Source organism: Corvus moneduloides, chromosome 13 (genome assembly GCF_009650955.1).
Source record: "Corvus moneduloides isolate bCorMon1 chromosome 13, bCorMon1.pri, whole genome shotgun sequence".
NCBI classification, from domain to species: domain Eukaryota; kingdom Metazoa; phylum Chordata; class Aves; order Passeriformes; family Corvidae; genus Corvus; species Corvus moneduloides.
The window spans coordinates 16,027,041-16,052,154 of NC_045488.1; the positions used below are offsets into that span (position 1 = coordinate 16,027,041).

Genomic DNA, 25,114 nt, shown 5'->3' on the forward strand with positions numbered 1-25,114 from the left:
GGGGGGGAGGATCATCTCCCTCGACTGGTGAAGAGAATGGTTTTGGATCTGCTGAGAAATCAAATCATTAAACAGATGAAGGGCTTGAGGAAAGAAAATAAGGCTTCAGCCACAAGCAGTGAACCCCAGGAGGATAAAAATAACACAGAAAATGGACAGCAAGAGCTAAATACACACCAATTGTTCACACAGTTTTCAAACTAATGTCTGAAAGACCTGTATTCTTAAAGTAAAACGTAATTTTTATTTCTGTTTTATTAGAAACATCGCACAGAGAGGTAGAGCCTTTCACAAGCACATGTGAGCGCGTTTCTCCCTGGAGAGTTAGTTTCTCTGGCTATACACTGTTAGGACCTTTGGCAGAGCCAAGCAGAGCTGCTGAGAGGGGCACACACAGCACAGGGGAGCAAACGGCAGCAGGGCTCTGGCAGGGAAAGGGCAAGTCAAGGTTAGCTAGGAAATTGAGGTTTTCTAGGATTACAGTAAAATGAAGAGCAAAAAACGCATGGCTCCGGACTTGGGTTTCTTCCATGACAGTTTTCAGTCCTCTCCACCACACAGGTTCAGCAGTGCCCTCTGGTAATCACCTTTTGTGTCTTGCTGTAAAGCAAGGGAAGAAAAATACAAAATACATATGAGGAAACAATCACAAAATGTGAAAGCATATGAATTATATTCTAGACCTGTGGGATGGTGTATGATTTACATTGAAGACTTCTCAGCCTGGAGGAGACTATCTTGACTGAGTTTTACTTACACGTGAACTGAAATTATTTAATCATTCTTGCAATACAAATGCAAGGTCAAGAAGGGAGAGAAATTTGGGTATGAAAAAGAATAACACAACAAAGGAAACCTGAAGGACTTGATTCTGCTCCTTTTCACTGATTGCTGCAAAAATCATACATCAAGTTCACAACTTAAAAAATTTGCTTATAATCTGCAATTGGCACCTTCAGGAAAATATTCTGGCCCAATATTTTGACTCAGCTTCATCTACACAAGGAACTATGTAGCATATGCTCTTGTGAGGGTGTGTAGAAGACTAGTTTTTAAACAGACACACAAGCTTTTTATCTATGCCCCAAGTTAGACAAAGCCTAGCACCTATAGCCCCTTGTCCAATCACAGAAATGGGCAAAAATCACTCTAGCTAAAGATCCTTCTCCTTGAGCACTGAAATGAAAGGGAGCAGCAATTTAGATGCTCTATTTTCATTCAGCAACTTCTTCTCTTTTTGATCTGAGGATAGGGAGAGTTGAACAAAATTTTCCTTCAGAACACATCAATTGATTGCACAAAGCTTGCATATATTGTCAAGTGTCTGGATAGTGCGTGGATAATATAAAATTCTCACTGCAGCCTCTAACACACCTCCCATGAATTCTAGTGGTACAACGAATCCAATGAAGTCTGCTGCAAAGGTCCATGATATAAAACAAAAGATGAAAAACTTGCCTGGATGAAATAATAGAGAGATTTTCCATATTTCCTCTTGAATTCACTCTTAATTTTCAGCATGTCAACCTCACAGCGGGATACCATGATCCTGATCAGGACCTTGTCCCGGGTTCCCTTGCCCTACAAGCAGACACACATTTAGAACTGCAATAGCTGAAATGTGTAACAAACCACTGTTAGGTACAGCAAACTACAGGCAACTGAGATGAGCAATAAAAGATATAATGAATTAAATCTTCTAACTAAGGTCATTATTATGATCCAGGAATTTGAGCATGAATGTACCTTTCTCATCAGCAGTGTTTAACCAACTTGCAGTCACAAATTTAGCTTAGAGTGTAAGCAGCAGTTTTGGTTCATCAGGTCTTCCTGGTATTGCCTAATGCCTGTCACCAGGTGTTTCTCTTTCATCCTTTTTCTTCACAAAATGTTTTGAGGCAAATTTAATGTCTTACTTTGGCATTCAATAAACAGATTTTTCTGCTATCTGCTCTTGGTTACATGCAAAAGATTTGCTAATGATAATCAACTGATCTAATAAAGATCTTTATTATGAGACCCTTTCCTACATTTCCCTATACCAGATGAATCTGAATAGATAATCCAGGCTCATAACTATTAAAGAATACTTTTGAACAATATTAGGTAATTGTTAATTTATTTACATGCCAGTCACATTTCATATGAACAGAAGTGCCTAAGGAATCCAATTTGATGAAACGATGATGACAAAAAAAATAGTAGCAGGAAAAAACAGTCTTTCCTACCTTCATGGAATCATACAGTCTATCTGCAAAATACAGCTGCTTGTTCTGAATGCACTGGACTGAAGAGAGAAACAAGGATAGTTAAATATCCTGCCCATACACAGAATAGCAGGACACAGAATATTGCAGCCATTTTTAAAGATATGATAAGCAGTCAAAATAAGGTTTTCAGAAAAGTTCCTCCAAAAAGAGGCCACAGAGAAAATATTTTCACCTGACTTGCTACTTAGAAGTTGTTTGGTTTAGCTTGTGATTGAACCACAAACGCTCACATTCTGAGAAAGCGTTTCCTTCCATGGAAATTGTATCATTTCAGAATTGCATAATTTCTGAATGTTAGGCCTCCTCCATACCTCCCAATTCATTGTTCCACTTCTACAAGCAATCTCTCTTCTGGAAACACTCCTTGTATGCTAATCCACCAGAAGCCTCCTTTTCAAGGCTGAGCTCTGTTTATACTCCATTTGCATTACACAGCTCTCAGTTCACCCTTAGTCTGAAACAGATTTTCCCCTTAAAGAACTCCCTCTTAAACACAGTAACATCCTTGTCATCTTCATCTCATGGCACAGTACCAGCCTTACACCCTGCCTCCCTATTTCAGAGAATTCAGTGTCAAGTCAAATCAACTCTTCAATTAGCTCCTATCACCCCTCACTGCCTGCCTGTTTTCTCTCACACACACAGCTGTTTTCTCTCCAGCTTATGTGGATACCGAACAGTTTCAACCTTTTTGTTTGCTTGGGGAAACAAACATTAAGCTTCTCTATCAAATAAAAGTATAACTAACAGCAGATCACAACACACATGCATTTTCATTTTAACTGGAAAGAAAAGTTTATGTTTTGCAGAGAGCAGAAATAAGCTGCTTCTCAGTTTCTGCAATATCCTAAAATACACCATTGGATCCAACAATACCAGCACATCCAGATAATTTCTCATCCAGCAAGGTGAATCTGGGCCCTGAGTGCTGAAAATATCCTATATAAAGACAATCTTCAGGGTAACTTACCAAGATTAAGAAAGGCATTTTCCAAATCTCCCTTAACCTCCTTCTTGATGCTCTCCAACATATCATATGGGCTGTAGCTCTTGTACCTGTCAAACACTAGCACAGAAAAGAAAGCAGGTGAAACCAAAACCAGACCAAGAACTGGCAGAACTAACCACCCAAAGCATGAACACTGACACAGGAATATAGATTAATAAATACTTATGCAAGTCCTGAGAATTTCATCTTAAATACAAGCGTAAGTTTGTCAGCTAAAGGTCCCATGTCATGGCCTTTTTGTTTTCCTTGAACACCTCCATAATCTGGTAAAATCCCATCTTAATTCTGTACTGGTATTTTTTGAAACAACAAAACCCTGAAGTCTTCAAATGGCTTTTCTCATGTGCTGCTTACAGCAGTATCAAAGCTGTTTTTGAGCCTTCACTCACAGATTCAAACACGTGATATAGCTAAGCTACCCTGGGACAGAGGTAAAAACTAAAGGACTTTTCAAGGTCTTCTGCAACCATGTTTTCCAGGCTTGCAACATCTTTGTTTTCAGTGCATGTTGCATAGAATTGAGCATTATTACACCTGTGTAAAAAAGAGCTGTACACACAAAATGTGAGATCAACACATGTGCAGAAATAACTAGATTAAAAAAAAAATTAACACCTTGGACATGGATTAAGATTTATGAGATATCCTATGTTTTTTGACTGCCTTTCACAATAATTTCAATCATATCTGGGACAAAATAGTTACTATTTTATTATAACTTTCTCTTACAGGAAAAAAAAATCTGTTTCTTGAATAGTACCTTTCTGCAGGTGAGGAACACTTCTTTCAGTCATAATGTTGATCCACTTGGGGACATCAGTTCCCTTTCTTTTCACACCAGCATCATAGAGGTCCTGGGGTTAGAGAAAAAAGGAAAATCACAAAAATCAGGAGTTGCACAAGAAGCCATTGCAGATGTATACACTTTCCTTACTGGAAAAATAAGCACTACTGGAACTGTGTCTGTGGGAGAAACACAAGGACAATCGGTTGGGCAGGTCACCAGGACAACATTTAAGGACCTAATCTGAAACTAAGACTAATTACTTTGTATTCATCTCTGTCTCCAGCTTTACTCTGTATTTAGCTCTGTTTACCTCAGCAGAACTGCTCTTGACAGACTCAATGTAATAAACAAGCATTAGCAGCCACTAAGTTCATTGCAATGGACGTGTTTCCTTTTGTTAAAGGCTCTTTCTCTTCATGGGTCTAAAAGAAATACGAGAGAGCTTCTGTATAGAGGGTAAGCAGCCTGTGAAAATGGATAACTGAAGGTATCAGGATTGCAAGTGGCAGATTCATTGACACAGCAAACATTACTGGCAGGGCAGTCTGGAATACACACACCTACTTCACAAATGCTCTCCACTCCCACAGTACTTTTATGTTCAATATCCCCAAAAGCCTGACCAACTGGAGATATTTCATGGTCATTACCAGCACTTACCCTGGCATCTTGGTCAATCAGCTCGTAATCAATCACAGAGGTATCTTCACACCTTTTGCCCTTCAAACAAGATAAGAGTATTTTAGAAAGGTTTCATAGAAAGTTAGCAGTTTGCTATGTGCATATTCCATTATTTTTCTTTAACCTGAATTTGCTAAATGAGTAACTGTATGCTCCACCGCCATTATGAAGCTGATGTTATGAATGCTGCATTTCTGTTAAAATACTTTGCCCCTCATTTTCATTTCATTTGAATATTTTTTCCCCCCAAAGGTCAGTGAAAACACAGGGGAACTCAAGAGTGTATTAGACACCCAATTGTTTCACTGGCAGCCACCACTCAGACACATTAGGGAAAGTGGAAAACTGTGAACAGCCCTACCTTGGCCAGGGCAACCATTAGCTTGCGGAAGTCACCAGAGGTGTCTGATATGATGTCCTTTTCCAGTTCTGTCTTGTACACTAGAAAACAAAGAGTTCTTTTCAGGCAAAGGGTGTCTTACAAATACTGCTTTACAAGAAAAAGGGCTGCTAATTACTGTGTTTTATGCACATAAACGAACAGCTACAGTCGACTGAGTCATGTGTAGAGGACAATGAAAACCAGCCCACGCTTGCCTACATCAAACCCAGCATTGCTACCAGCCAGTCATGAGTTCCTTGCAATCAGTCTGTCATGGAAAGCCTATAAAAAAAACTTAATTTAGACACAACTTGTATTAGTAGCAAATATCCTTCAATCTGTTTGCTACCAAGCAACAAGATGAAATGATACAAACCACACCAATATCCAGAACACCACTACAAAATGGCAGAGAACCAAAGCAGATTTGGATAAGCCTTCTAATAATAAAATTCACACTGAGGGGAATTTATCCAAGTAACATAGTGTGAAAGACACAGTACACGAAAACTTGCAAAGTAAACTTACTTTCCCTGTAGACTCTGTTGATTTCACTGAGCTCCTGATTTGTTCGGGAGCAGATGATTTCAATGAGTGTATCTTCATCAGTTCCCAGCCCCTGCAACACGCACATGACTCAAGGAGCTAGCAATGAACAGGAAGGCTTCAATGGTTTAAAAACATCTTACAGACACCTCCTCTCCCCCACTCTAAGCCAGTTCAGGGATATTTTTTGCCAATTGCACCTGAGAAACAACAGATGGAACACTTCTGGTGGCTTAGAGATCCTGTAGATGTTATGCGCATCTGCTCCGAGTGTCTAATGGCGGCCTTCTCACCAGCATAACTGGATAAGTTCAACTTATCATGGTCTGTGTGATTTTTTTTCTATCCACTGGGAGCACAGGAAGAAAATCCAATCTTATCCTCCTGTTAGGATACTGTTGGTTAAGTCCATCTGTAACAGATTGTCATTTTGCATGTGGCAAAAATGGGCATAGCTTCCACAGGGTTTCAAGAGGAGCAACATCCTGGGAAAATGTCTCACGCTGAAGTCTTGAACGTGTGGAAAATGGAGGCCATTATGTGGCAAAGTACCCTTTGGGTAAAAAAAAGGAGTAAACCCAAGTAATTTTATTAAAATGGCTTAAAGCTAAGAGAACTAGGAGAGCTTTCCACACAATGGCTCTAATAAGCATTACAGAAGAATGGGAAGAATGAAGAAGAAGGGGAAGAAATGAAGGCTAGCAACATATATGATTGTCTAAACATTGTTGAAATATTTCCAAGAATGTATAAGAGAAAAATAATTAACACCTCGATAACTTTGCTTTACTCAACTCTGATGCCAAAGTCATAGTTTGTAATGCTCTATCGAGCCAAACTTATGCTCAGGCAAATTCAGAGCATTGAGAGGTGCTTTGTTAATTCAGACCAGGTGCTTGGGAGCTGGGAAGAGCAACCTATGGAGAGCATAGAATATTCTACATTTGTGGCTACTCTGACACAAATTGCTTGGTCTTTAATACCAAACCCCAAACTAGTCTGAGTCACAATAAATTATGGTTTGGCTGTACTCAGACCTGGAGAGGGCAGCATCTGATTACTCAAACAAGGCATTTGGCCCACCTTTGAGGAGTTACCATCTCCATAGTGGGTTGGTTTTTTGGGTTTGGGAACTTAAGGGGGCTTCTGGGGGGGGGGGGGTGTGTGTGTTAGCGTGTGTTTATGCAGTGGAGGTGGTGGTTTTGTTTTCTTCTTTGTTTATTAACTCCTCATTAATCATCTGGAGAAATTAATTAATTGGTTTTATTGACATGTTCTAAATTTCAGACATATCATTGTACCTGTCTTTAACTCCTAAAAAAAAAATTAACCTGAACAAGAACATCCAGAATGTAACTGATGATTATAACTACAATTTCCCACACCCTAGTTTGCTTAAAAAGGTGAATGTACTAGCACGAGCATCTCTCAAGTCTTGTTTCAGTGGCCTGCGGAGCAGATATTTCTTTCTCCAAAGACTGCTTTTGATGCCCCATTTTTCTCATGTTCTACACAGGGGCAGGTCTAGTATAGATGTTCCTTCAAGATCAGTGATGTGACCTAGTAACTGGAAACTACTGTATTAGCCTATAAATGCCAGCAGAGGATCTGATGGCTCCTGCTAACAGCTGCTCTTTTAATGATTTCTCATTCTATGAACTTGTGCATTGTTTTTAATAGCAGTCAGCAAAGCAGCCAGGCAGAGCAGCCTGCCTGTTACTCCTGAGCTGACAAGAATGACTTTTTCCTTAAGGAGAGGATTTAATTAAGAGTTTAAAAACCACAGAGTTCCAGAATTTCTCTCATTTTGGATCCAGCTGGATATTTAAACTGTAGCACTAAAAAAATTAATAATCAGTTTGAAAACGGTGGCCTTGGATATGAAGTCCATATTCTTTCTTGAGACAGCGACATCAGATCAACGATGTTAAATTTCAAAGCTTATTTACCTTCATGGCAGCTTTCAACTCAGAGGCATCATACTGTGCTGGTGTCTTCAGCAAGCCCAAGATCACTGCCTCCAAATGACCTGAGAGAGCAGATTTGAGCGCTGCAGAAAGTTCCTGTAAAATAGATGGGACAACGGAAGAAAAGAAATTAAAGCTCACTTCTGATCTCCAGAGCATTTAACCTGCAGGGCTTTAAGTCCCCAAGCCTGTTGCAGTGTTTCTTACACAACTGACAAGAAAACAGAAACATAAAGAGCTTTCCTGCTGTGAAAGCCTAAGAAAGAAATTAGGGCAAAGGAATTTTTTTCTAATCCTCTGAAAAGAAGAAGAAATGTACCAGTGTCTGACAAAGTGCTGGGAAGCAGGTACAGACAACCTGAACAGCTTCACTCCAGTCCTGAAGCCCTGATGCTTTGCTGGAGCTAATAAGCACAGATGGATCTGAGTTTGACTCCCTGTGGTCAGTGCTTCTCCATCATACTCCCACAGTTTTCCCAGCAGCACTGTATTATTTGTGGTTTTCCTCTTATCCCAGCCATTTACTAGCTAAGACATTGGAAAATTGACTGCACACTTACTCCACTGTAAGGCCCAGTTCCCAAACAGCTATCTGAGGACATAAAAAATCATCCCTGAGCACTGAAAAATTATGTCTGTCTTCAAGGCAACTATCACAAGATTGTAGCTGAAATATCTCTTGTTAATTGCCAGTCAACCCTAGAAAGAAACAGTCAGGGATGTTCACTGCAGAGGATGCAAACCTGCACCAGAGTCAGAGCACATGTCCTCTTATGGGTTTCAGATGCAACTTGAATTATGCTAATTATCAGCTTCCTGTAGTGTACACTACAAAGTTGAAATCCCTGGGATTAAGTCTGGGGTTCACATAGATCCATGTATTCCCTAAGGTGGAGTTAAATCTGTAACATTCAGAAGGGAATTGCTGCATTTCAGTTGCTGGTTTCTCACTAACAATTAGTGAGCTGGAGAGGCAGGGGAAAAGGGGGTAGAGAAAGCGACCTTTGCTGAATCGCAGAGAAGTTTGTGACAGAGAGATAATGAGCCAAGGCATTTAGTTGATTTCCAGAGTCACCCACTTAATCCAGGGCACTAATTTATGCTAATACTGTATGCACTTACTGCATGGATTGACCAAGGGAGGGAAAGGAGTTTGGGTCATCTGGCTGCTTTGGTCTGAGAAACATTTTAGTACAACCACTCCATTTGGGATACAATGCTCCAGCCTTTATTTGTGTAAAAACGGGTTCTTCAGAACTGCCACAGGAATCTCTGTAATAAATTTTAGGGAAGAAGTTGCCCAGAGAAGTTGTGGCTGCCTTATCCCTGGAAGTATTTAAAAGGCCAGGCTGGATGGGGCTTTGAGCAACCTGATCTAGAAGAAGGTGTACATCTTGGGCATCTAAGTTCCCTTCCAACCTAAACTGAGAGTTTTCATCAGACACCGCTCATCCCAAAGGAATGAAAAGAGAGCCAGACTATGTGACATTCAAAATTTATGATCTATTGATAGATCTTGCAACACACAAAGCAAGCAGCCTAGTACAGCACAACACATTGCCAACAAAATCTGCACAACTGCTGGCAAAGAAAATCATGAGACACTATCCCTAGAAGATATACCTACGTGTCTTTTCATATCCCACTTCCTCCTCTCTTGCCTCCTCACACATTTATCTCTCTGAGTGGTTTCTACTGCACATTTCCATTGTTTACACAACTGTTTTATTCTTTGGCACTTGTTAAACTTCTGATAAATTCAGTTTGTTCTTGGGTTGCAGCAAAGAAAAAATGTGAGAGAGAAACAGAAGAAAAAAGTTGCAGATTTTCTTGACTGTGCATTTCTGTGGTCATGCAGAACATTAACAAAGCTTTAAGTGACACATTTCATGACTGGGGTCCATTTATGTGCAGGCTCTCCCAGTGTCCCCGGGGCAGGATGGTGGGGTGCAGACGTAGTCACACATGCACGCATCCAACCTGGCCATGCCTCTGCTTATGCCTCTATCAGTCATGCATAAAAGCTGGTGAACTTCCAAAATTTAACTCTACATTTACATTTGGTTTCAGATGAGCATTCTGGGATGCTACTGGAGGACTACCATTTGGGGTCTGGCAAACCTGGAAGAGATACATTCATCATAATCTAAACTCTATAAGTTTCCTCTTTTTCATGGGCATGAAACTTCAAATACAATACGATTCTCAAAACTTCAAAAGAGAAGAGCTCTTGCCTCCCAGACAGCAAGACTTATTTTGCAGAATTCTGCACACATTTTACAGATTTCTCTCCATCAGTAGATCAGTACCTAAGGTATTTCTGACAGGATAGTGTTTAATTACAGTTCAACTCACTACATCACTATTCCGTAGCTGCAGTGCTCATAGCACAACTGACTGCAGTCCTTTCTCAGCTAAGCCAGCTCTCTGAACACAAACAGAACACTTCCCTTACGCTGAGCTGTCTTAACAAACAGAAATTCAACCCCCCACAAATAAACCAACCAAAAGGAAAAAAAAAAAAAAAAAAAAAAAATCAATCCCATAAAGCATCTCTCTTTCATTTTGTCTTTCAAATGGAGGCACTTCATGCCAGTGACTTCTCAATATTTTTAGCACATTTCACCAGGGAATCCTGTGGATCCTACTGTGATTTCTGAAGGTGCTAGGAAAGCACCATCTCAAACAGATTTCAGTCCCAGTTGTGCATATTCAACACATTTCAAAGTCCTGCCAGTCCTAAACTGTGACAGCATGGACAAAGCAATGCATCTTTAGTTTCAGTGAAAAGATAAACCCTGAAAAATCTAATTGTCCACAGGAAAAATATTCAATAATTAGTATTTCTTCATATTTTACTACCTTTTTGGTTCTTCTCTGATAGGCAAAGGCAATGTCCTGCCTCTGTTCATTGCTGCGGTTTGTCAGGATGTTGATGATGGTGACCTCATCCACACCTACAAAGACACAAGACAGACAGTCAGAGAAGCTTTCTTGTTACTGTTCTTGTATCAGGATGTTCCCCAGCACTCCAAACACAGCACATGTGCTGTCCAGAGCAGAGCTCAGCAGCTCTCACTAGCAAGTGTTTATCTTATACTGGCCCTGGAGGAAGTGCCACCAATTAGAGCCCAGACTTCTGACGGGATGCAGATCTTTGTACACACCTCAAAGTCTAGTTTGTGACCAGCTCTGTTACTCTGTCTTGTGCTTCACTTGTGTCTCTGTGCACTTGTGTTCAGGCACACAGAATTCTGCAAAAAGTTTCTCAAGAACACAGACTTTAAAACTTGTACTTACTAAAGCCTCTCCTGTCATTTTAGTGTTTTCAATTAAGGCTTCTTAATAAAGCAGTTATATTTTCCATTTAACACATTTTATCTATCTATCTATCACTTCAAACATAGAAATGGGAAAATAAACCAGTATATTTAATTCAGTATGTTTCAGAGGCTCAGAAGACAGAAGGAATTTTGACACTGGAAGAATTAAGTACGCTACTTCTTTTTGGAATCACTGGAAGATCCATGCTGAGCTGTAACTGGCATGCCTAGAGGATGTGGGTGCTCAGACTCCCAGCTTATCTTTTAAGTAAGTGAACTGCATATCAGTAAAAGCTTCGTTTTAAGGGAATCATTTCAAATCCATGCACTTCAATGCAACTGTCAGCTTTTGAAGCAAACAGGTGGCTCTAATCCTAGAGGTCAGAACAAGCCCAGAGCTTCACCTCAGTTCTCTCTGTTTAATAGAAGTATTATGAATAGCTTTTTTCACACTTGCACACACATCAGCATAAAAGATGATTTCTTGATAAAAAACCCCAGAAAGTAAGGACTGGATCAGCAGGTACTTAGCAGGACTCAGATCCCTGCCAGAATCCAGCTACATTTATTTTCCCTATTACCCAACTGAAACAAAGAACTGCAACAGATATTATAAAAACGAATCATATAAAGTAGGAATCTTGCAAAAGACCTTTTAGCCCCTAGCTACAGAATCTAAATTTATAAGTCAAATCCAAAAATCCTTCCCCTTTCTTCACCACATTTTTCATTATGAAATACTACACTTGGTAGCCTCGTGTCCTTAGCTTGTGCTGAGGCAGACCTACATCAGTGCTCTTATTCACACAAGCTTGGCCTGCAAATGATGCCAAAAGGCCCTGGAAAGCATCATGTGTCTAAGTTACATACTCTAGGTTGAAAACTGACTGCACATTTCAGCCATAATCTACTCCTGCACATTTTAAAGTGTTCCCACATTATAAAAGAAAACAAATTCTCCCTGTCCAGAAATGGCCACACACAGACATTGAGCCTTTCAGCTGTTGCAGGCCCACATACAAGCCAACGTCTTAAGCTTTTTAATAAATTCTGAATTGAAACCATTCTTGGCATTCAAAAAAGCAAATGACATTTTCAAGCTGCATCACAATCGCTATACATTAGAAGCCCACAAATGACTGACTGCATCCAAGTTTCTTATGCATATGCTATGGCAATATGAAGTTAACTCATTGCTCTGGCATGCAGTGGAAAGTAAGTGCTTGTACTTCATTCACACTTGGGAATCACGCTGCATGCACAGGATGCTGACTCACAGCTGCTGAGGTGGGGCAGAGCAGGACAGCAGCTCCAACACTTTGCTGTTTGCTAAAGTCTCTGAAAGTTTTAAGGCAATGAAAGAGAGTTTATTTCCAAATTTATTCTGGCTAGGCAGATTTTATCCCTGCATTTCTATCAATAGGGAATAGAAAGAAAATTCTGCCTAATAACAGCTTTTCTTGTGAAAGAGGCAATGTGTGGCATTAGTAAGATGACAGTGTTGGAGCTCAATCATCAAAAATGGGGAAACGAACACAAATGGGGTTAAAGGCAAAAATTTAGATAAAAAAAGACCATAATTTCAGCTCTGCTATTTTGCTTAGCAAGGGTTCACCAAACTCAAACTGTGTTGCAATGAGATATTTCTTTAGTGATAGTTTTAATATTTGGAATATGAGTGATGCAATTCGGTGCATTTCAGGCACTGCCCTCTCTCAGCAGCAAGCCAGCAGACATCCTCTAAAAACTTTTATTTCATAATCTTAAAAGCCCTGTCAAAAGGTACAGGCATGTTGTATATACTACATAAACAGGAGACCCTTCTGTAAGATTGAATCGACTGGTTTACATATCATCATTGTTTTACCAGTTTCTGGATATAATAAATTTATTACAGGTCTATGTTCTAAGCCCTTTCCTACAACAAACCTGTGCCTGAATTCTGCCAGCCATGGAATAAAATAATATCCCATGAGACCTCAATAAAAGGTTGCAAGTAACAACTATTCACAACCTAGCCTGAAAAAATTATTTAACAAGTACTTCAGACACACAAAGTCTCAACGCTAGGAAATAACTCTAAAACAGAAAAGGGACACTTCAGCAGTCATCTTTGCTACAAAAAAAAAGAAAAGGAAATCTAACATAAGCTCTGTTAGTGCCCCTCTAGATAGTTTCTTCTGTTTAGGTTCGTGTACGTCAGCTCATCTATACACAGGGCACAATAGAGCATTATAAAGAAATTAAACAGCTTCTTGTATGCAGCAAAAAGCCAACATTTACAAAGGACATGCCAAGGCACTGGGTGAATTTGCTGCAGAAACGCTAAACAGCATAAAAATGAAACATAGCCATGGCATTTATACCAAAAGGAACAAGCCACAACTCTAACAAGTTATTTGCATTACGCAACCTCTAGGTTGACAATTGCTAACTACAAACTGCTTTTATATGATCTGGAGTCATTTTTGCACATTTCCCTTCCTAGGCTGGTGGATACATATAAAACCCCTGCATCTAATTCAGCTCCACTCAAAGCCCTGAAAAGGACTGGACAATGTATTTGTGCAGTGTAGTTTTTGCAGGTAGATCTATGCCCAAATAAACACATCACAGTACTTTCCAGAGGTCCCCACAGATGAACAGATGGCTTAGCAACCTCTCAGGAATCAGTCTGAAGAGTGTGCATGAATGCTGAAATATTTAGATATTACATAGAGCAGAACAGTCAGACACTCTGCCCTAGATCTTTTCCCTAAACCAGATATACTGCTGCTGTTTAGGCAGTAAAATAAGTTTTAGCCATTTTATACCCAATCACTAAAATGGAGATTCATAAGTCTGATTCCAGGAGTTTCCATTACTGAGATACAGCTGGATAGTAATTTATATGGTAACTCTCCCAGACTGGCCTGCCCTGATGGCAAACACCAGGCTTCAGGCACTGTTTACATAAGGTATAGCCAGAGATAAGATTCCATGAGATATCATTTACATAGCACTGCTATAGTTTCCAATATATTGGAAATACTGTTCTGGTGAGTGTGAAATGCAGGCCCGTCATAGTATGTACAGACCTTGATTTTCAGCACAAAGAAAGCCCAGGGGTTCAGATACCAGGAGTCCTTTATCCTGTAGAGAGTAAAGCCCCCCAAATGATTCCTATGTGCCTGAGGTTTTTTAAAATTTTCAACCACAAACCAGTTTGCATGTATATTTATAGCTTATCTCTCTTGCTGTCTTAAAATGAACAAGTCATATTCCTCTTCACCATTCTGTGATAACTTACATTGTTTATTTCTACTTTTCACATACAATGCAAACTAATTGCTAGAGAAATGGTAATACTTCCTAGGAAAATGGTAGCTGCTGTGCATATAGACAGTTTGCTCATTAAGAGTGCTATATTTTTAGTTCAAAAATTACTTAGATATTTCCCAAAATTATTTTAAAACTTGCAGGTAGCTCTTTACGTCACTGTTCATAAAAAAAAAAAATATTCTTGTCTGAATGAGTCAGAATTTTCATTTGAGGAAAAACCCCACATATATTTGAGAGAGCTCAGATTTTAGCAAATTTTCTGAATTAGCAGATGAAAATATCCTGTTAGAAAACATTCTAAGTGCAAGGAAACAGTATCTGGAAGAAGGGTCGTAACACTCTACTTCTTAATTTTCCACAATACTTCTTTTGTGGGGTTCTTTAGGGTGGTAGGCCCAGTATCAAAACAATAAAGAGATTTCCCCTTTAAAGCCACCTTCCCAAAATAAGTCCTAGATAACAAACTAATAAGCAGAGAGAAGCTCAATCCTATGAACAGGTCCATGAGTAGGTTCCCTATTATTCACTCAGAGAGTTGAAAATCATTTCTCTAATGAAATGTTCCCATGTATCTTAACTACACTGCTTATCTTCGCTGGGAGAAAGTGGAAAGACAACAAGAGCTTGACTTTCCTGACTGGGAAAGTTTTCGTGATGCCTAGGATATTGCAATTTTCGTTTGCAATAATTAGCAGCTTGAGAGTTCAAATGTGTACGTTTGTACCCATCCTGAGAATCTGATGGTGTATTTGACATGTTTAGATTTGCCCTATAATCAGAGCTGCAAAAAATTCTGAAGTCTAGATAAAACTCTACACATACACAAAGCATCTGCTGCCAAACCTGATGATATATATACACCTCTCTCACCAGAATTTTTTTTTTTTAAATCCAAACCATAAATGATTCAAAATTAGAACTGAACCCACTTTAATAAGGAATGTTTGCAGTTAAATTAAGAAATCTTGTGAAAGGAAGCTGCGCGCTTGTTAGGGAGGGGAAATATTTTACATTTTATAGCAAGTCAAACGTGCTTTGCTGGCACTGATGGAAGACTTAGCATTTCTTTCTGATGAGAAATTGTTTGGCTTTTCAATTTCTCTCTCTCCTGACATGAAGGCAAAAGACTTGCCAGTTCCAGCTATGCTCAGCTGTTGCTCCTCTGGCCTAAGCAAGTGTGGAAAGTGTGGCACTCCCTGTCCCAGGACTAGGACAGGATCACAGCCCCAGGAGTACCACCAAGGCATTACTTCAGAGCTGTAGTTCACACTCCCTGCTCTCTTGATGGTTTCAATATACCAGAGGGAACCCTATCCAAGAGCCTGGCTCAGAGAAGCTCTCACATTGCCCCTGAAACACTGCAAATTCATTTCTAGTTTCTAGGACCTTCTTTGACCCCAAATTAATACAAGATACATGAGCATTTAGTTCAAAACGCAGGAGAAAAATGTTCAAACCACCCCTACGCAGCTCTCTGGAGAGCTGAAAGGAAGAAGAAATGTCCAATCCAACTATCCAGTAGAAATCCATGATTCAGAGCCCAGTCCTAAATCATTGCCAAAGGAGCTGACACTTCATTCTTAAGTGGCAGAAAAGAAGTAGAATTTGAAGTATTGATGAGTCAAGAGAGAAAAAGTGGACACTTTAGTGATAATCTCAACAACTCGTGGCTACAAACTTAAAAGCATATTCAAAGCATGCACTTAAATCTAATGGTCAAGATCTCATCAGTGCTGTCTGAGAAATCCAACACCACCTAAAGTAGGTATCCTTGAGTAAGGATATCAAAATGTCGGTCTTGAGACACAGTTTTGTTTCGTTTTTTGCAAGCCAGCCTTCTATCTTACAATAGAATGGAAGCCCCTGTTGCTCACCTTTGGTCTTGATGGCTGTTTCAAGGGCCGCAGCATCCCGGTCAGCATCAAAGTTTGAGTAGGCCTTCACGGTGGCATAGGCACTTGGAGGGAGAGAATGCTGGAAGGAAAAGAACAAAAAGAACTTCAGAGTTAAATTGTGTAATTGCTGCAGTTAATCAAACACATGACTCTCGGTTGCCTGGTATTTAGCCCAATGTTTAAATGCAAGAACTACCATCAGGTATCTGTGAAAATGGAATTCTACAAAGAGCCACTGAACTCTGTTCTCCTCGTTTATTGTCCAGAAATCCATTCACAGCCATGCTTATTATAACACAGAATATATACAAATAGATATATTTATTGCAGCAAGAACCTAACACCTTCCAAGTTTACTCACTAAACTTCAGTATTCTAAAATCTGGAGTTTTCTGGCTAGATCTGAAGGAAAATGACTGCAGGAAACTAATTCCAAGAAAGTTAAAGTCTACAGTGTTTTCGATGTGAAGCCAATATTTTACTTTTGATTATAGGCTACAGATAAAAAAAAAAAAAAAGAAGGAAATTGAAGATTAACAATGATAAAGTTAGAAAAAGTTTTGTGCACAAATCTCATGGATTTTAAAGATAACACAAAAAATCCATTTAAGCCTATAGTTCTAGAAAGCAGAAGTTACTCATAATCTTTTGAAACTCTTGGCCTGCAGATCCTTGCTTTAAGCAGCATGAGGCTTGCAAAACCAAATGACATTTCAAATTACCTCTGCTGAGAGTAAGAGGACTTGCAGGTAAATTCACTTAGTAAACAGATGCACCGTTTTCCAATTTACCAGATTTTATCAGCTGTTTATTATGACCCTCTCTTGAGGATTATAGCTGCAAACAGTGAGTGACCAGACCAGAGAATCAACCCAGCTGCTCCAGTTTAAGCTAACAGCTTGTTATCACCTCCCAGGGAAAGGTTAAACTAAACCACAGATTTTCGTACAAGTAGGTGGGCAATATTTACAAATCCCACTCTGCTGAGTTCAATTTAGAAACCTAAACCTCTGGCAGAGAGGTAGAGCTACAAGCACCTGAAATTTCCACAGCCATTTCCTAAGTGGATGAACAACTAAGCCTTCTTGGAAAAGATCTCCAGAAACTTTTGTTCCCATCTCTAACTCCAAAAGAAAGCTGGGTTCATGAACAGGACTAAGCTATCCTAATATCCCTGGAAAATACTTTTACATGCAAATTTTTAAGAGGACAACTTTTAACTAAAAAGTTCCATGCTTTCTGACTAATTTTGACTCTATCCCTGTAGAGGTCACGCTGTTCTGTACAGATTCCTGTGGCAGCTACCCCAGTGCCTTCTGGAAACATTCTGTTTTATGCTGTGGAGATGGGAAGTCAGAAAAGCACCAATAAACTGAATAATTTTCTTTTGTCTCTTATCATCAGCTCAGTCCAGCAAAGTGGCCCCAGTTTGGCCCAGAGCCACACCACAAAACAGCCTGTCCTTTTAGCGGATCGAGTTGGCAGTCGAAACAGTAAATGGAGACATGCAAAGCAGCCTTACAGAAATCTGTGTGCCTGAAAGATTCCTAAACCAGGCATCCATCATCCTGGGACACTACTCATTAACCAGCACTCTGGATAATCTGAAGCAAGTCACCTGGTGACCTTAGCAGAGTTGGATACCTCTCCTTCCACCCACCTCTAAGTATTTTCTGAGTAATTTGGATGGAGTATTTTACTGTAAAGATGATACCATACACTAACAAAATACAGAGCATATTTGCAATTTGGTGGCCATTTTTCCTCTGTCCCTCCACCCAAGGCGTGTATCAAGTCAGACTCAGCTTCCCTGACACCTGACAGGTCTTATCAGGGTGCTTGCCTATGAAAAACAGCCATTTAAATTCCAAGCTATTCAATTACTCTGGTACACTAGTAGGTGTACCTAGTAGTAGGACTGTATGTTTTCAGACAAGAGAGCTTTCTAACTGACTTTCCATTTAGTTCAGGATAAAACTCTTTACAGTGTGGCAGTAAAAGTCCAGCTGATGGGCAACTTCACCACCCATCTGGGCCAAACTAAAGCAGAGAAATTGGTCTTTTCCCCATGCATTTACCGTGTTTCAGAGGTCCTCCAACTGGTTTACTTCCTCTGAGCTTGACAAATTTAATCCTGTTGGTAAACATGAGGGAGAAGCAAATACCACCAACAGCTGAAGCAAATATCACTAACAGCTGAAGAGGCTTAATTTAACCTAAAAACACCAGGACCCTTTCACAGGCTCTACACCTGAGTATTCCAAGAATCTTTTCTGCACTCTTGTGGAGAGATGCAGAAACTGGGAGCACAGATCAACCTCAGCTCAACTCCATCCTCTCCTGGAAGGAAGGAAGGCTGAGGCAATCATCTCCTTCACCTTCGCTCAAATCAGCTGCTGTACCACTGATGCAGAGCACAGGACAGCACTGGGCTCAGCCACAACCATTTTATACCCTTAATGTTAAAAAATTTTTAAGAGAAAAATGGGTGGTCCAAGTACTGCGTTTAACATCAGTTCATTTGCTGAATCATTGCTTAGAGGAACTGATCTAATGCTGTAGAGCTACACAGGCCAGCTACTCAGTAATTCTGGCTTCCAACTTACAGCACAAACCAGCTGCCTGATCCTTCTTACACTCTGCAGCAGGATTCCTGATGGAAATGCTGCCACGGAAAAGTATTCAAATCTGACTTTTGCAACTACTTGCAAGCATCAGGAAAGAAACATTTCTGCCCTTGGGAACAGATTGCTTAAATATTATTCCAAAAGTAATTCTCCATTGAAACACACAACCATGAAAGACGAAGGCTGGACTGCTTTTGCACTACCAAAGCCAGTTTTCCCACTTACCTACAGTGCACTGGCCAGTTCTTTGCAACAGCTCTTTCACAAGCATTGTCTGCTATAAGTAATTTCGCCACACGTTACAAAAATTGCCCAAACATTTGCTTGTAGCAAGCTCAGATCTGGAGCTACCAGCTCTAAGATTTGTAAGTGTAGCAATTTCATTAGCAACGTGGTGAAATAATGCAAGGATAGGATTCACTTCCTCTTCAGTGACAATCACAAAACCATAAATTCATGGCATGATATGCTGATACCACACTGGTAATATACCATCTAACTGCAACTTAAGAAATCAAACAAAGACTGTGGCTTTCTGGTATTTCAATAAAACTATAAACCAATTGCAGATGTGGTGAAAAATACACAATCAAAACCAAAACAAAAAATGAGAAAATAAGTTTTTTCAAGAACTAGTTTGGTTTTGGTGATAACCATTACAGGAATTAGATCCCCAATATTTTTGTTCTCATAATGTTCTCCATTTTTAACTAAAAAAAAAAAATAAATTCAGAGGGTATAATCAAAACTGAATATATTTTCATCTTCTGTTCTCATCCTTAACTCACTTGTTCCTTTGGCAGAAAGGGACATAGATGCAAACCAGCCATTATTTGCCCTGTGATCTCTTTGATAAGGCCCAGCAGGAGGATACTGCTAGTGCTGCTGGCCAGTTAGAAGAACTCTCATTAAATCATGTAACTGTCCTATGGTTTACAGCTGGTTTGTGGATGAAAACTGATCACTGCTGATTAGTTTTTTAGCCAATAAAAGTTCAAGACCTGTGGAATCTTGTAAACTGTACAGCTCAGTACAATTGTTGGTGCAGAGTCCTGTAAAAGGAACGAGATGAAACATTTAAGTAAAACAAACTTTTCTTTTTTAGATAACAATACTTACATCTCCTTCAAGGGTGAGCTTGCTTAAGATTTCATGAACAGTGGACATCTTGAAAGAATGCTGGAAGGAGAGAAAAAAAAGCCAAAGTTGATTTAAATATATTTACAGTTACATCAGTGTGTTACACCAGTCTTGAAACACTGCAGCACTTCAAGTGACACAGTCAAATGGATCTGCTAATACCAAGCAGGAAAGGTTTGAGAGTTTCCAAGTCACACCACCATTAATAATGCAACAGCAAGAGGTCTTCATTCCATTGTACAATAAAAATTCCTTAAACAAGCATTTCTTATGCATTTTAAATACTTAAACAGGAATTGGAGAATCTCTGCCTCAGAAGCAGAGCCTAAGCTGACAACTCCGTACCAGGAAAATTATTCACAAACATATAGCTTGGTCCAGCTCAAAGTCAAAGAACAGCAACAAGTAGTAGCATTTAAACCAGATGCCCAATTCCTCAAGTACTCAGGAAATGCAGTGGAACTATTTCTTTTCATGCAGACATTTTACAAAGCCATAGTAACTCTGTTCAATTTATAACCCTGGAATGCTGGGTCTTGTGGTTTTGTTCTAGCTCCCCAGAACAAACACCACTTAGTAACACAATTATCAGAGATGAGGTAATAAGGACTATCTTAAAATGGTAGCTCCAAAAATAAGAGCCGTTGTGGCAAGTTAATCAATATCAATGCTCCATTGTCAGGACCTGAATAACAAGTTGCTTGTATATGTAAAAAAATAGGGAAAACCCCAACCCTCAGATCGATTATACATGTTGCAGAAATGAACATTGATGTGATAAGCTTGTGTTACAATACTTCACCTTTTTTAAACGCTTATTTCTGGTCAGGGAGTTTGCCAGAGCTGTATGACTGTTATAGTGAGAGTCTCTCAATCAAGGAAAGCTTTTCCAAAGGTTGTAAGCCAGGGACAATATTTAAAAGGCTTGATGCATTCCCAAAACCCTGCTCTCAAATTTCTCTATGGAAAGGACAGACACTGCCACTCACATCCTGTCACCCAGGATGGCATCTGCAGCAAACATCATTTGCTGTTAAAATGAAAGCTTTTTTCCCCAGGACCTCTACAATTCAGCTGCAGAGAGCATTACCAAACCAGGAAAAGAGCTGGCTTCAGGAGAGGGGAAAGGGCAGCAGCACCTCAAAACCAGTGACATTCCACTAATTGTTAAGTGAGACTGAGACCAAAATTGCCCTGTTTTCAGCTGGGTGCCACACCCTTCATTTCTACACTGTCACCAGTTCCCCAGTCCAGTTCCTTGGCTCCATGCCCTCCTAGACAACTCCCAGCTATTGTGTGGCCAGTCGTGGCTATGTCCTTTCAACTGGTTTTCAGATGGTTTTTAATCCTCCATCAGCCACTCTGCTGACAGGATGGGGGCTTCCTCAGTACCAGCCACCCCGGCCAATTTCCCAGACAAACCAAACTCCTCTCCACTCAACGAAACCAGAACCAGAAAGAAGTTTGAAATAGTTTATTAATGATGGTGATCTGGTTAAAACTCTAGAAAAGGTGTTCATTTTTAAATTTTAGCTCCTGAAAGAGAAAAACAAAGAAATCTTTACTTTTGGAAAAAATAGCTAGTGCTATAACAATAAAACGCAGCAGCACAATTACAGTATTTTTGTAGAGTAACTGCTGTTACCTCACCTTTCCTCAGAGTACAGGAAGAGAACCTTCCATCTTCTGAAACAATCTAGGTGTAAGTAACAAAAGCAACTTTACTTCAAGCAAAAATTAAGATTCCAGGGGAGAAAAGTAAGACAGAAAACAAAAATGACAGTCATGCACTGATATATTTGAGAATATTTTTTTTTTCAGAGGAAAAATCCAACCCAGGCCTTTAAAGACAGGTTGCAGAAGTTATAATAAGCTGCTACCTGCTGTTGGCACTATTAATCATGCTGGTTAGAGGAAATTGATATATTCCTGAGTTATAAAGTTCTTAATGTTTACACTTAATAAAATGAAGAGCCTATCTGTGAGACCTTTGTACTCTAACAGTATTTCAACCACTACCGAAGATGAGCAACTGAATTCCTTTAGCCTTGCCCGTCACAAAGAAAATAACCAGCGAGAGCTGAAGCAAGCAGCTTCAAAGTAAAGAAAGCAGCATAACCTTTCACATTAAAAAAAAAATTATCACTGAACAGCTTTTTGCAAGACTACTGTTTCTAAATCAATTAAAATCCACACTGAATCAGGTTTGTTGGAACAAAACACTTGATCAGAGTCCAGGAACAGAACTAACACACCCTCACATAGAGCTGCAACTCCAGGTTCATATCACCAGCATACAACAATGCTATAGCAACTGACTGCCCATCAAAGCAAGCTGGCAAAAGAAAAAAATGGGAGTTCTTGCAAGAATCCTTGCAGAGAAAGATTTTTTTAATCCAGAGAACAAACACAGCTCTTGTCACACCCTGCTCTGTAAAGCACTCTTATTTGAGAACAGACTCTCACTGTTCTCCGATGGACTGATTTTATCTGATGCAGTTTTGACAAGTTCTGGATGGGTTTAAACATGTAAATAGAAAATACTTGCACTAGCCTGTTCTTCCTTACACTGGGAAGGAATCAAGTTTTACCTTCCAGCTGTAAACTAATACTTCAATACCTTAAGGCAAGTCTCTACAACCAATTTCCAAATGCACATTACACAATCCTGAATCACATTATTCTGCTAAAAGAGATGGTGTGTTTTGACCTCAACCTTCCCAGAAAGCACTGGTTTGCAGGTCTGTTATTATACTGGCCCAGTCTCGATTCACCAACTTATACCCATAACTGTTTAGTAACAGAAGAATGTGTGCTTAAAAGCAGCCCCGTATCATGATTCCCAGGGCCAGCTCACACACATTATGGAAAAAAACCCTGTGTTCCATGGAAAAGTTTCAGGTATGCACAAACAACTACATTGCTCAATAAGCAGAGTTAGCATTTTAAGAAGCACTTATTATACTAAGCAGAGATCTGAACAAAGGGTGTTCCCAGACATCCGAGCCAAGGAAACAGCATCCCCAGAATGAGAGAATGGAAACTCTTCCACTTGAAGCACATTTGTGTCCAAAAACTAGGGCAAGCCTGTTAACAGAGGAGATGAGGGAGAGGGAGGAAGACCTGCAGCATCTGCTGTAAATGAAACAAGGCCTCAAAATCGTTCATTTATGTACAATGCTAAGCAGGAGTACAAATAGGCCAGCTTGTATCTCCTCAAACCACCCAACGAGGATTAGCACATAAATTAAAGCCACTATTTGGAGCAAAAAGAAAACCAATCATCTTTAAAGAAAAGAATTTCAAAACCCATTAAACCACACTACCACAAACATACTTGAACCATTCTCTTCCAGAGATTGCTAATAACCCAGGAAGTTCCATTCCAGGAAGATACTCTGCACATACAAAATTAAGGACTTTTGTTTCTTCAAATTCAAATTATCCTCACTTTTGAGACTTTACAGGAAAACCTGTTGGGTTTGGGGGTTTTTTTGTTCATCAAGGCAATCTACACCGAATGTTAGCCAATGGAAACTGTACTCACTAGGGCTGCTTATCACAACCAGCTCTACCAACAGAAGGCACACACAGGGATGAATCACTCAAGAGCGCAGAGGTTCCAAAAGTCTTTCATTCTTGACCTTGATACATGAGGGTCTGCACCTCTGTGCAGATACAGCATTTGAATATGAACATAAGAATTAATGTTAAACAGAAATTGCCATGTATAAACACATAACTCACTTCTGCATGACTATCCTGAAATCATTTCACTTCTCTTTCAGTTAAAATACCTGGCAACATTCCTCTATCCTACCTCCCTCCCCTCCTCACTCGAGGAGGAAGTGGTGTCCGAGCTGACTCACAACTCAAAAGGCAGCAGCAGGATCTCCGCAGGGTGAGGGGCAGAGCCACGCCCAAGCCCGGCTGTGCGAGCAAGGAGGCGCACAGGGCTCCGTGGCGGATCGCGGGGGAGCGCAAAGGCAACCCCCGGGGGGGGGCTGCCCACCCGGCACTGCCCTGCAGGGCTTTCCTGCTGTCCGTGCCAGCTGCTGCATCTGTAGCGGCTCCGGCAGCCGCGGCCGCTCCCTGGGCGAGAAGGGAAGGAAAACGAAGGAGCCGCTGCCTGCGGCGGGCTCTGGGCTCCACCGTGTCTGCAGGAGCAATTCCAGCTTCGCTCCATCTCAGTGAACACCGCCTTCAGCGAGCCTGCTGGCGGCACAGCTTCTCTGCAAGCCTCCGCGCCGAGAAGCGAACTTACAATACCGTGGTCAACCCAGCTGAGCCTTTGTATACCCTAACGACGAGAAGAAGCGACTATCTGGGGAAGTTTGACGAAGTTTGGGACCGGTTCTTCTTTCCTGAGCGCCGCCACCACACCCACTGTTGCTGCGGGGCGCACAAAGCTTCCTCGCCCACAGCCCCACCGTCCCAGCGTGGAACCGAGCACAGAAAAGTAACGGGCGGGCAGGGCCGGAAAAAGAGAAGCCGGGCGCGGGTGCGGGAGGGCGGCGGCCACCGCAGCCACCGCCCCGCTCTTCATCCTGCCCGCGCAGCGCCCGCTCCGCTCCCGCCGCAGCAGCGGCTCCCGCAGCGCGACCCCCGCCCGCAGCCCGGCCGCGCTGCCGCCTCCCCCTCTCCTGCTGCGCTGCCGCCCAGGGCTCACCTGGCTGAGGCGGGCACGGCGGCTCTGGCGGCGGCTCGGGCGGCTCTGGCAGCGGCTGCGGCCCGCGGCAGCCCGGGCGGGGTTTTGTAGGGCCGGGCGGGCCCCTCCCGCCCTGGCGCCCCCCCCGGCACGGCGCTGACTCACCCGGCCGCGCCCGACTCCGGCGCAGGACGGGGACGGGGTGGGGAAGGGTAGGGCAGGAGCAGCCTCTCCCTCTGCAACCGTGCCCCCGTCGGACGGCTAGGGGTCTTCCGAGGTTGCGGAGACGCCAGGAGCAGCGCCCTGGGCTGTAGGGGTCGGGGCTCAGCCCTCATCCCCAGCCCCGCTTCTCCACCTGCCCGGTGGCCGCCCAACTTTCGGATGCGACCCCGCGGTGCCCCCGGGAAAGGCGGCCCCGTACGATTCCCCCCAACCCTCGCCCCAGCGTTCCTGGGGCAGCAAGTGGTTGTTGCAGCCCATGCTTTAGGCTCCCCAGAGCAGCACGGCTGCGGCAGTGC

At 41.3% G+C, this 25,114-nt stretch overlaps 1 protein-coding gene across 1 annotated transcript; it reads right to left on the reverse strand.

Annotated features, from left to right (window-relative positions):
• Positions 1–219: 219 nt before the first annotated feature.
• On the reverse strand, positions 220–24,714 carry ANXA2 (annexin A2). The gene is made up of 13 exons (XM_032122716.1): positions 24,618–24,714; positions 19,928–19,987; positions 16,161–16,260; positions 10,505–10,599; positions 7,625–7,738; positions 5,658–5,748; positions 5,109–5,188; positions 4,727–4,786; positions 4,040–4,133; positions 3,241–3,336; positions 2,229–2,287; positions 1,459–1,581; positions 220–600 (listed from the first exon to the last, which is right to left on the reverse strand). The coding sequence occupies exons 2-13, from the start codon at positions 19,973–19,975 to the stop codon at positions 541–543; spliced, it is 1,020 nt and encodes a 339-aa protein (XP_031978607.1). The 5' UTR covers positions 19,976–19,987; positions 24,618–24,714; the 3' UTR covers positions 220–540.
• Between the last annotated feature and the right edge of the window lie 400 nt (positions 24,715–25,114).